The sequence below is a fragment of the Aotus nancymaae genome, unplaced genomic scaffold (genome assembly GCF_030222135.1).
Source record: "Aotus nancymaae isolate 86718 unplaced genomic scaffold, 86718_ANA_hifiasm-v0.15.2.pri h1tg000193l, whole genome shotgun sequence".
NCBI lineage: Eukaryota > Metazoa > Chordata > Mammalia > Primates > Aotidae > Aotus > Aotus nancymaae.
The window spans coordinates 130152-141536 of NW_026988608.1; the positions used below are offsets into that span (position 1 = coordinate 130152).

Below are 11385 nucleotides of genomic sequence, written 5' to 3' on the forward strand. Positions count from 1 at the left end.
GGTTCCAGACCAGCCTGACTAACATGGCGAAACCCCATCTCTACTAAAAATACAAAAAATTAGCTGTGCGCCTATAATTCCAGCTACTCGGGAGGCTGAGGCAGTAGAATCACTTGAACCCAGGGGGCAGAGATTGCAGTGAGCCGAGATCGAGCCACTGCACTCTGGCCTGGGCAATAAGAGCAAAACTCCATCTCAAACAAACAAACAGAAACCTCTCTCTGTGAGAATCACTTCAACAAATAAGATATTCCATGACGTAATGTACAGGTAAAATAATCATGTGATGATTTGTTTATATTCCAGGAAAATGTTTATTTTCAAATATTCATATGCAAAGAAAGGAATAGGTTTGAGGAATCCTGACCTCAAACAATTTGAAAACTTGCTTGAAAGTGGGGGGCTCAGGAATGCGTGTGTCCTCCTCACACTCATGAGCGGGGAATGACGCGGAGTTTGTAATGTGGTGGAATGCAGCCAAACCCAATCTTTACAGGGCTGAGATCAATATCCTTTGGGTCCACGAGAGACTTCAAACTAAAATGCTGCAAAATGGCAGACAGCAACAGAAACAACTCCATGCGAGCCAGGCCTTCTCCAGCACACACGCGTTTTCCTGGAAGGAACAATGGTACCGATGAGACACGGAGGGAGTTTCAGAGACGCGACAGTGTTAGCAGTGAGACTGGGGGACGTGCGAGGGGAGGCTGTGGGCAAATGGCGTCACAAGGCAGGGCCCACCCCTCTGCCTATTAAAAGAAGCACAAAATGTACTCGAGTGGACGAATACCAGCGACATTGACTTATTCAGAGACCAGCCTTCACGCAACCTCAGTTATCCAGAGCTCAACTGCAAAAACCTATGTTAAGTTGGGAAGACCGTCTCTGCCCAGAAAAGAAGGCACCCCCAGGGTTCACCAGCGATGCCCACAGGAGGGAAGTAGGGCCCTGTTAGAAGCTGGGGCTCCCGCACTGGGTGTTAAAAGTATAGAGTTGGTTGTGTGATCTTCTCTCACAGCAATCCCTAAGATGAGGCCCTGGGAAGGACCAGTGTCTCAAAGAGAGTCACGGAGTCACATCCCAGGAAGGCTTTGATGCTTCCTGTGATGATTCTAGGTAACCAAACGTTAGATTTTGTTTAGCAGCTCTGGTTTAAAATCAGGAAGAATTGGGTAATATGGTTTTGAGACCTTTTCACTAAGTCTTGTTAAAATAGAAACAGAATTTAGCAATGAATGGTGTGAAATGTCTAGTCTTTGGGAAGAAAGTCCACCCAGGCCACTTCATTCCCAGGAGGGCAGCTGGAGGATGTTACGGACGTTCTCTGAACAGGGAGGAGCACGTGTGGGTCTCGTGGCCAACAGACAGCGGGCACAGTGGGCTCGGGTGTCAGTGCGGGCCTGGGGTGAGGGCAGAGCACACGTGGAGCGCAGGCGAGGCGTGCGGGCTGCTCCTCAAGGGCATGTGCCCTGCCTCTGGTCTTTCTTACCTGCGGAAAACGGCTTGAAATAGTCGCTGTATTTGAACTTCCCGTTTTCATTCAGGAAGTGTTCTGGCTTAAACTTTTCTGGATCAGGAAATTCCTGGTTGTCATACAAAACGGAGGCCAGACTTGGAATTATGACTGTGCCCTGGAAGAAACAAAGACCGTCTCAGTGAGTCACGTTAACAAAATGTGGGCTTTCATCCGGACGCCCCCCCGTGAAGAAGCTGCTGTGAGTATTATGTGATATACGGTAGCATATTTCCAGTTGAGGGAGTTGCTCAGGGAAGGACTAGATAGAAAGCGGTCAGGGGTCAGGTCTAAATGGAGGCGAAATCACAAGATTAACGCCGGGGCTGGCTGTGATGGTTTGTTCCCGGTATTAGAGTCCATGAGTCCCAGGGACTGCCCGCTGAGGCACTTTTGCAGACTTCAGCCAGCTGTCTGGTCACCAGACCGACGTGAGCACTGCTGCGGAAGCCGCACTCCTCAGGGTGGGCGTGGGGGCCGGCTCCTCCATTCAGCGCCCCCTGCCAAAGCGAAGGGTCTTTGGGCCCCCATCCCGCCCCCTGGCAGGAAGGCAATGAGCGGACAGGATGGTGTTCGCGCTGTGCGCGCCAGGCTCATGCTTGACCTTGGGGATGACGTATCCTCTGAAAATGGTGTCTCGGGTTGCTTCGTGCGGCAGGTTGGAGGGCACGAGGTTGATGAACCGCTGAATCTCATGCACCACAGCGTCCACGTAGGGCATCTCCAGCCTGTCCTTGACGGCGGGGGTTCGGCTTGGCCCAATCACCCTGTCAATTTCTTCATGGAGCTTCTCTGCCAAGATATGAATGGGACAAATTTAAGGACCTGGCTCCTGGCCAATGGGACATCCACCATCTAGCCGATCACCCTTTTATCCATCTACTGCCTACACATCCATCCACCCCTCCCTCTGTCCGCCCACCGCCCGCCCTCCCATCCGTCCTTCCATCCACCCATCTGACCCCGGACCTGTTGGTGTCCCGCCGGTCACCTGCCTACCTTCGATCTCAGGGTATTTCATGAGAATCAGGAGCCCATATCTCAGAGTGGTGCTGGTGGTCTCTGTCCCCGCAAAGAACAGGTCGGCCACGGTCACGGTGATACCGTCCATTGTGTACAAGGGTTCTGCACTGGGCTTTTCCTGTGATGCCAGAGACAGACGGGAGGAGAAGGAGCTGCCTGTCTCCCTTCAGCACAGGACCAGCCACCTCCCGGGTCCACGGGGACAAAGGAGACAGTGTCCGAGGGGTCCCCCCGGTGGAACTGCAACTCGGAGCTGTGAGATACAGGGTCACCTCCACCTCACAGCCAGGGAAACTGAGGCCTCGGGAAATCCGCTGAAGGCAGGACGGGGCACACAGGCCATCCTGGGAGACGTGAGATGCCCCTGACCCTGGTCACAGCTCAGGCAGGAGCTGAAGGGCCCCTGCTAACCCCTCCTGCTGCAGGGCTAGCGTCTGCTGCCGTGAGAGGCCAAACTGGTGGAGGAGGTGCTCAGGCAGCCCCGGGAAATCAGTGTGGATCCACATGTTCTCGAGCCACAAAAGGACAAGACAAGGGGACAAGAAGCTTCACCATGCTGGGCAGGGGGCAGGGGACCCTGAGGGCTGCAGGTGAATGAAGCTGGGGAGGCCTGGAAGTCCTGAGGTGTGCACAGATGGGGAGTACATGCCCACAAGGAATGCTGAGGGCTTCTCCTCAGACAAGATGCAACTCTCAAAGTCTGTGGACTAGAAAGCGTTGGGCAGCAGGGCCTGGAGGGGGCTAAAGGGCCCACCCACGCCACTCCGAACCACTAGGCCGGCTTGGCAGCCAGGCAGCTGGCTTGTGCCAATGGTCATGCTGAAGCCAAGCGTGTGTGTGAAACTGAGACCGTGCTGCGGCCAGAGGCAGGTCACACCGCAGATCCAAAACGCACGCTCCCTGCCCACCCCGGAGAGCCCACCTCACGGGAGGGCCGAGCCTACCTTTTCCATTTCCACCAGCAGGCAGTCGGTGAGGTCCCGGGGGCAGGTGGGGTCCAGAGATTGGTGGTGCTCCTTCACCCTTTCAGACACATACTCTTTTATTTCAGCCACATTTCTTATGACTTTCCTATGGCTTCCAGGCAAGTAGTGGAGATAGCTGGAAAAATTATTGTAAAGCTAGAGAGAGAAAAATATTTCACTATTTTTTTCTGGATGCAATGTAATTGCGTGTGTTGAACCAACAACTTTCTCCAAACCTGAATTTGTGGCTGAAATAATTGTTTATTTGGAATGTTTTGGGTCAACAGTGTCCTTCTTGGGCACCATTCTCCTCAGCAGTGCAAATTCTGTGGTGCAAATGTGCACACATAGGTCGATACGTATCCTAAGGTTAGCAAAGGGGTGCATAGGAGCCCAGAGATGTCTCTGGGGAGAATATTTGGGCTCTCCCTGAAGCTATGTTCTCTGGCTTTTGCAGGCCTATCACATATAACTTGAATTTTCCTTCTTTTTCTAATGTAAAGTATACAATTGACGATGATTAGAAAGGAACACGGCTTCACCTGGAGCCAGGGCGTACTGAGCAGCTGGAAGTTCTCATTAAACAAATGCATCAGCCTCAGAAACTTCTCATCATCGTAGTCAAAACGCTTGTGGAAGAGGATGTCGGCTATGACGTTGCAGGGCGCGCAGCCGATGAGGAAGGTGGGGTCGAAAGGCCGGCCTGGAAAACAGGCAGCCAGACCGTCGGGGGACGGGCGCAAGGAGACCCGGGGGGCTCCTCCCCCACTCGGTCACCTGCTGGGGCTCACCCAGGCCTGTGAGGAGGCACTCTGAAAACTGGCCATTTACAAAAGACAGTGAATGTCTGAATCTGTCTGGGGCTTCCTCGCTTTGTGACAGCATTTAGGATACAAGTCACGTGCTTAACGGCTCCACTTGCTCCCTGAACTGTGTGGCTGGAAGCTAGAGTTGTAAGCACCGTGTCTGGGGACTCCTGAGACCCTCTTCTCGTCCGTAGGTCCCTGTGGTTCGGATGTGGTCTAGGGGTCCCGGCCGGGGCTCCCCGTGCCCCTGGCCTGCGTGAGGACCGGGCCCTGCTGGGCAGCAGATACACACCCTGGGTCTTCCTGAGCGCTTCCACCAGGAACTGGGCCTCCCTCTGGATCCGGCCCTCGTTGCCTTGTTTCCCCATCCCGTAGTTCCGGAGGGTGGTCAGGGAAAACCGCCGGATGTCCTTCCAGGTCGGCCCGTTATTGAAGATAATGCCTAAGGCAGAGGGGCCAGCGAGGGTTATTCTGAAGGCCCATTTTGGGGAGAGACGGGCTAGAGAGGGCCTTGGAGAGCAGAGCAGGTTTGCAGGTGTGTAACGAAGTGACGGAGGGGCATGGGAGCTGCCAGCACAGGCCACTTGCTGGTCGGGTTCTGGGGGAAGCCTTTCTGGGGTCCTCGCAGTCTGCACTGCGGTTTTTAAATCACATTTAACCTCTCCTGGGCGCTCTTCATGCTGTCAACTAAGCTTCTTTCTTTTCCCTTTCTGCTGAGTCTTCCCCATGTTAAATAAAACCACTCCAAGAACACCTCCCACGTCTTTCCTGTCTACCAACAAAATCCTTGAAGAGCCAGCCATTCTGTTCTCACAGGGTGTTTAACCCTCACACCACACACGCCTCAATTTGCAGCTGTCCGGCTCCACGGCAAGTTTCTTCACTAAAATCTGGCAGGTCACACAAGCCCCTGACTGTGCAAAGCATCAGAGCTGGGAAACCCAAGAACTGTCCCTTCTGAGCTGTCAAGGCCTGGCCCTGCCCTGTCTCTCCTCCCGAGAGCAGCCTGCTGGATCATCCTGGGAGTAGGAGCACATTTGGAATCAACACATCTAAACTTTGTATTCTTTAAGAATGTTCACATATCCCCACCTTTATCTCAGCTAACTATAAACCTTTTCATTTTCTCCCAGATAGGAACCTTGACATTATCCCTCGTCCTCTACACACTCCCAGCCTCACCCCTCACACCTCAGGGGCCCCCTGCCCTCTCTGCCTCGCTCTCTGTGTGTGTTCCTTGTGTCCATCATCATTTCCTCAGCAAATACATTTTGGGTAGCTCCTGCATTTCCGACATCCTGCCAGCTCTGAGCATTCTGCAGTAAACAAGGGTCATATCCTAAGCAGCTTCATTAGCTGACTGACCACTGACCACTGACCACGCCTGGGAGGCGCCTGCGGGGCGCTCAGAAAGCGCTCACCTGTTCCAGAAGCAAGGTTGGCCGGCCTGAGAGGGGTGGGGGGGCAGATGAGCTGAGGTGGGCGGGGCAGGGGTGCAGGCTGGACTGAGGGTTTCATTTCAGCCTGAATAGTGGGAGGAAGGACTAAGACTGAGGAGACGGGGCTGGGGGGAGGTTGCCGATGGTGGTGGTGGTGGCGGACAGGCAGACGTGGTCATGCTGAGTGCAGGGTATGCCGGGATGACCCATTTAGACAGCTGTTCAACAAGTTAAAAATCTAGGTTGGGATCCGAGCTGTCTCCGTTTTATGTACTTTTCTGAAAGGACTGGGCAGTTCCTCTGGCAGACTGTCACACAGCCTGTGCTCACTGTTATGCTAATAAGGAACATTGTCGTCATTGTCCCTCCAGGGCCGGGTGCAGCCCATGCCCAGGGCTCTGCTAATTTTCCACCAGTCTGGGCCCTGTGGGTGATACACAAATGAAACTTTAGAGCCCTCAGGCAGAGGCAGCAATGTCCCCTCGAGCCCGAGCTGTGGAGATGCAAGTCGCGCGCCCCGCCCTGCTGCCTCGGACTCTGCCTTGGACCGTGGGTGGCAGATAAGGGCTCCGGGAACCAGAACTGAGCTCCTCAACCGCAGAACCGGGGCCCTCCTCCGGTAACGCGTTTCCTGTGTTAGCGACAAGGACTGAGATGGTTAATTTTGTTTTTGGGAACCCCAGAGAAGTAAAACCCCGCAATGTAGAAGGAGAAGCAAATGACACTAATTGTGACACAATCTAACCCGGAAACGTAGACCGGACAAACAGGGCAAAAACACCAGCTCTCGGATTTAAAAATTCCACACAGAGTGGCAAAGGCTTTCTGGAGCCTCGGCATCAAAGTTGACTCGAAGAACTAGAGGCTTCCATGTGGGACACTGTTTATTTCGAATCGACTTTGAAAGCCCCTGCAGGGCAGGGAGGGAGGGAGGAGGAAGAAGCAGGCCGGGTCTGGAAGCAGGAAAGAGGGAGCGGCCCCGCCGCGCTGGGGTCTGAAGCCAGGGGGCTGGGAGAACGCTCAGATCAAGACCAGCCAGACCTCCAGCCCCCAGCCCTGCTCTCCCTGGAGAGGGAACACGCCGCTTTCTGTGTGTGCTGAACTCGGAGCTCTGGAGACAGGGAGGGCGGAGGAGGGACGGCAGAGGTGAGGCTGGAGACGGGGCTTCAGTGGGTCTCTTCCCCCTTCCTGGTCTCAGAACATCCACCCCGGCGGGACATCAGAGCCCCTCTCTGGAGGTCACCAGCTTCTGGCGCCTCAGCGCGGGTGAGGGGACCTCGGCGGCAGAAGCCACCTGTGCCCGGGCCGTGGACGAGGAGGGACGCGCTCCCCGAAGGAGCCTGCGGGCCGAGAGGCGGGACGTGGGGGTGCGGGAGGCGCCTCCGGCTCAGAAGCGGCCCCGCCGCCGATCCCTGTAAACTCGCCGGCCGGGTGGCCTGGAGGCCGGACTCGGTGGCGACTCAGGGCGCGTCGCGCAGCAGGCAGCGCGCGGGGCCACCGCCCGAACCGTCCTTCGGATGCCGTTGCTGTCATATTACGGCGACTGTAGCATTCGGCCCGCGCCGACGAGCCTGGCGCCCGTGACTGCCCCGGGGCGCGCGCGCCCCCCGCCCCGCTCCCGGGACGCGGACTCACCCCTGTCCTTGTGCGCCTGGAACGCGGGGATCTCGCCTCGGCCCGAGAACTCGCTCTTGTGGTCCAGCAGCGCCTCCCTCACGGCCTCGTAGCCGTGCAGAACCAGCACGCGCCGCGCGCCCAGGTACAGCGTGAACACCGGCCCGAAGCGCTCGGCCAGCTGCGGAGACCGAGGCCGCGGGTTGGAAGTCACGCCCCTGCCGCGCGGCCGTCGCCGTTGCTCCGGAGAACCGGGGCGCGCGTGGGGAGCCGGTCTTTGTCCAGCCCGGCGTGGGGGCTACCCTCCCCGCAAGGGGCTGCTGCGTCTGCGGGGCGCGCGGGACGGGCCATCTGCGCACCCGGCCGCCCCGCTCCGCCCCCGCCCGGACTCGGCCCCCTCCGCGGCCCCCGGCTCGAGTCCCTTCCCTGAGGCGCGCCCACCAGCCACCCCGTCGCTCGCTTGCAGAGTCAAGGTTCGGGACCCGCCGCCAGCCCGCGCCCCGCAGAGCGCACGCTCCAAGACGCGAACGCCCAGCGCCTGCTCTGTGCTGGCGGCGTTATCGGCTCGTTTAATTTTTAGGTTTGTTAGCCGGTTCAGTGTTCACGGCCGTCGTAGGCGGCGGACACTGTGCCACACGCGCGGGCCCCACACTTCACGTTCCAACTCGCGCTTTGGCACACGCGGGCTGACGCCCAGCCGGTGCGCATCCGGCCGTGAGCGCGGTTATCCCGGCGTCGCAGCAGCCGGGCCTCGCCGGCCTCCCCGTCATCAGCCCCAGAGGAGGCACAGGCGCGGGGGGGCTCAGGGCTCCAGCTGGGCGACACGTTTTGAGTGTCACTCCAGGATGCTGTCAATTCAGTTAATTCATAACAGGCTGGTATCGAACAACCACAGTTTGTCTGCAAGTGAGTTGAATGCACACATACCAGATCCAATTTCTGAGTTATTCTCCCTAAAATCAACAATATTTCTCTTACCCGGGTGAAGGACTTGGGAATATTCTTCAATTCCAAGTGGAAGAGATTCCCGACGATGGGAAGTGGGAAAGGCCCTGGGGGCAGATTCCAGCTGCTGTGCACCTGCCTCCAGATGGACACCAGCAGGAGAATGGCCGCCCACACCAGCAGGGCCACGGTGATGCCGAGGGCAGACATGGTGCCGCTGGGGGCCGGCCGCCAGCCTGGGAGGACGACCCTGGAGAAACGTGGGGCTTTTTATGCTGTGTTTTGAGAAGGAGGGTGACCCACCGACCAATGCCGTCTTCCTTCTCCTCTAGCCCAAATTATTAGTTTATCATTACCTGCTGTTGGCCATCATTTCAAAGGCTGATGCCCTCAGTGGTGGCCCCAGAGGTTCCACCCAGTGACCTGGCGAGGATGGAGCTGGCACCTGGTGCTGTGCCGGTAAACACATCCAGGGACAGGTCGCCAGCCTGTGTCCCTGGGCTGGGGGCGAACGTGGGGTGACGGACTGTCCTGACCTTTGGCACTGGTTGGACAAAGGGGAGCTCCAGCCACATTGCCATGAATTTGTTTGGAGTAGGGTTATGTAATGCAACACCAACCACACGCTGACCACCTCTAGACACGGTACCAGCCCTCCTGGTGCAGCAGCCTCTTGATGTCTGATGAAGAGGTTTGTCTGGAAGTCACTCAGACACCCCTCTGATGTCCCACTGAGGTGGATGTTCTGAGACCAGGAAGGGGGAAGAGACCCACTGAAGCCCCGTCTCCAGCCTCACCTCTGCCGTCCCTCCTCCACCCTCCCTGTCTCCAGAGCTCCGAGTTCAGCACACACAGAAAGCGGCGTGTTCCCTCTCCAGGGAGAGCAGGGCTGGGGGCTGGAGGTCTGGCTGGTCTTGATCTGAGCGTTCTCCCAGCCCCCTGGCTTCAGACCCCAGCGCGGCGGGGCTGCTCCCTCTTTCCTGCTTCCAGACCCAGAAGCAGCCCCCAGTAGTACCGGAATCACCACCTGCCACATGAATGGGGCCAGAAGGAAAATTCAACATCTGAATTCTATTCCACTTTGTCAAATTAACTGGAAAATTCCATGGAAGAAAAAAAAAAAGGAAGAGAAAGTTAATCTCTGAATATAAAAAAAAGTTACATATTCTTGCTGTAGAAAATTAAGAAAAAATATTATTTGGAAAGATTTTAAATTCAAATTCTTTTAAAAATTACATTAGGGTTTTATTGGATTCGTTTTACATCAGGTTAAACGTGGAAGACAATTTTAACCATGTCTTTGCCGATCCAGGGGCCCAGCAGAGCCCACGTTCACTAGCTTCACGCAGGCCCTCTTCCACCTTCTGTTAACGTGGTCTGCAGGTATTTTCTGGAGCTTTTCTGTGTGCATGGTTAGAATGAAGAGAAGGTTTTCATTCTGTCTTCTAACTGGCAACATATGGAAGTTCTTAATTCACAGCTTGCAATTTTATCCTTTTATATTAGTAATGAATCTTTACGTATAACAGAAAATATGATAAGAAATGAAGAAAATAAAAGTCATTTACAATCCTACCGAATTACTTGTGGATTTTGAGTTATTTATATGAAAATGAGTCTACATACTATATGTGGCATTCTAACCCGGTTTTTCTCTTGACAGTTATAAGCCACGTGAGTCACTGGCTGTGCTGCACTTCACAGGGCGCCTCTCCTAAACCGAGAAGGGGCATTGGCCTCTGGCAGAAGCTTCAGGGCCCTTTGCCTCCCTCCGTTTTTTTCACCCCTCAAGGTGAGAGCTGACAATGTAGACTCCACTGCCTCGTGGGTGGGTTAGCACGCCCCCTCCTCCTGTCTTTCCTTTCCAGTGGCCAGTGTGAGGTGGCAGGGACAATTCCCGGGGCAGACGCTGAGTGTCCAAACCCCTGCACCCTGTTCTCCTGCTGTGGACCCAGCCAGGCCTGGCGGGGACAGACACCCATTGGGGTCCACAAGTTTCCGTGGTTACTGGTTCCTTTTCCTAGTGCTCAAGAGGGCCAGAGTCTGATTCCCGCAGACTAGAAGTGAAGGCTTGGCTTTGGTGGGATGAGAACAGGAAGCATCACAGTGGGAAGCAGAGCAGGCCTCTGGCTCCCCTGGGCTGAGGAGAGCATTGTCTGTGCAGCTTACCTGAGTGTGCACATCCCGGGCGGGACCACGTGCCCTGGACCATCTGTGCCTCACAGGGATGCAGCTGTGGTCTGAGTCCTGTGGCCATAATATTGTTAGATGCCCAACCAACATCAGATTTTAAATACAGGAGCCTATGTTGTTTGAAAATAATGACATTTCTGTGTACTTCTTTTCAGAAGCCGGGGCTTTTATTTGTTTTGCATCTATCCCATTGGCAGGACCTTCCAGGGCAAGGTTAAACAATCAAGAAGACAGAGTGCCCGTACCTGTGCCTGTGCCTGTGGCAGGGAGTTCTTCAGGCTTTCATCACATCTGCTGTTGGCTGGGTGCGGCAAAGAGGTAACTGTATTCGGGCAACTTTCTGCTTTCTCTAGCTAACTAACAGTGTTTATCAGGGATGAGAGCTGGGGTAATGAAACGTCTTTTTGATCGAGACAATTCTGTGATTTTTCTCCTTAGACCTGCTAGTGTGAGGCTAGATGAAAACACTGTCTCACAACGTACCATAAAAGTACCATATACTTTTATATTATATCATAAAAGTTCCTCGTAATTCCACATCACAATCAACTCTGTCATGGAGTGACACTCTTTCAACACTCTAAGGATTCAACTTGTTAACAGTATTTTTGGTAATTTTGCATCTATACCTGCAAATAAAATCGGGCTATAGCTTTTGTATTATATTAGCTTCTTGCATAAAAATTGCACTATTCTAGAAACCACTGCAAAACTCCCATCGTCTGTGTGCCTGGAGACACTTTATATTGTAGGGGAATTGTCTGCGCTTTGAAATTTTGAGAGAACTCACTAGTAAAGCAATATAGAGAAGATTTATTGGAATTGAATAATTGTTTATAAAGATTAGAAAGATAATTTTGGTCGGGAAAGTAAAATATCTCCTTTTA

The 11385-nt window shown here is 54.5% G+C and overlaps 1 protein-coding gene across 1 annotated transcript; it reads right to left on the minus strand.

Annotated features, from left to right (window-relative positions):
- Positions 1-290: 290 nt before the first annotated feature.
- On the minus strand, positions 291-8549 carry CYP2E1 (cytochrome P450 family 2 subfamily E member 1). The gene is made up of 9 exons (XM_012474227.2): positions 8339-8549; positions 7382-7541; positions 4600-4749; positions 4044-4204; positions 3481-3657; positions 2513-2654; positions 2118-2305; positions 1490-1631; positions 291-616 (listed from the first exon to the last, which is right to left on the minus strand). Exons 1-9 carry the CDS (start codon positions 8513-8515, stop codon positions 432-434), a joined length of 1482 nt encoding a protein of 493 aa, XP_012329650.1. The 5' UTR covers positions 8516-8549; the 3' UTR covers positions 291-431.
- Positions 8550-11385: the final 2836 nt, after the last annotated feature.

Coding starts and splice junctions, on each gene's coding strand:
- CYP2E1 (XM_012474227.2), bottom strand. CDS start 8,515: ATGTCTGCCCTCGGCATCACCGTGGCCCTGCTGGTGTGGGCGGCCATT. Junction 7,542..8,338: donor TTCCCAAGTCCTTCACCCGG/GTAAGAGAAATA, acceptor CGGTCTCCGCAG/CTGGCCGAGCGCTTCGGGCC. Junction 617..1,489: donor TTTCAAGCCGTTTTCCGCAG/GTAAGAAAGACC, acceptor TGTTCCTTCCAG/GAAAACGCGTGTGTGCTGGA.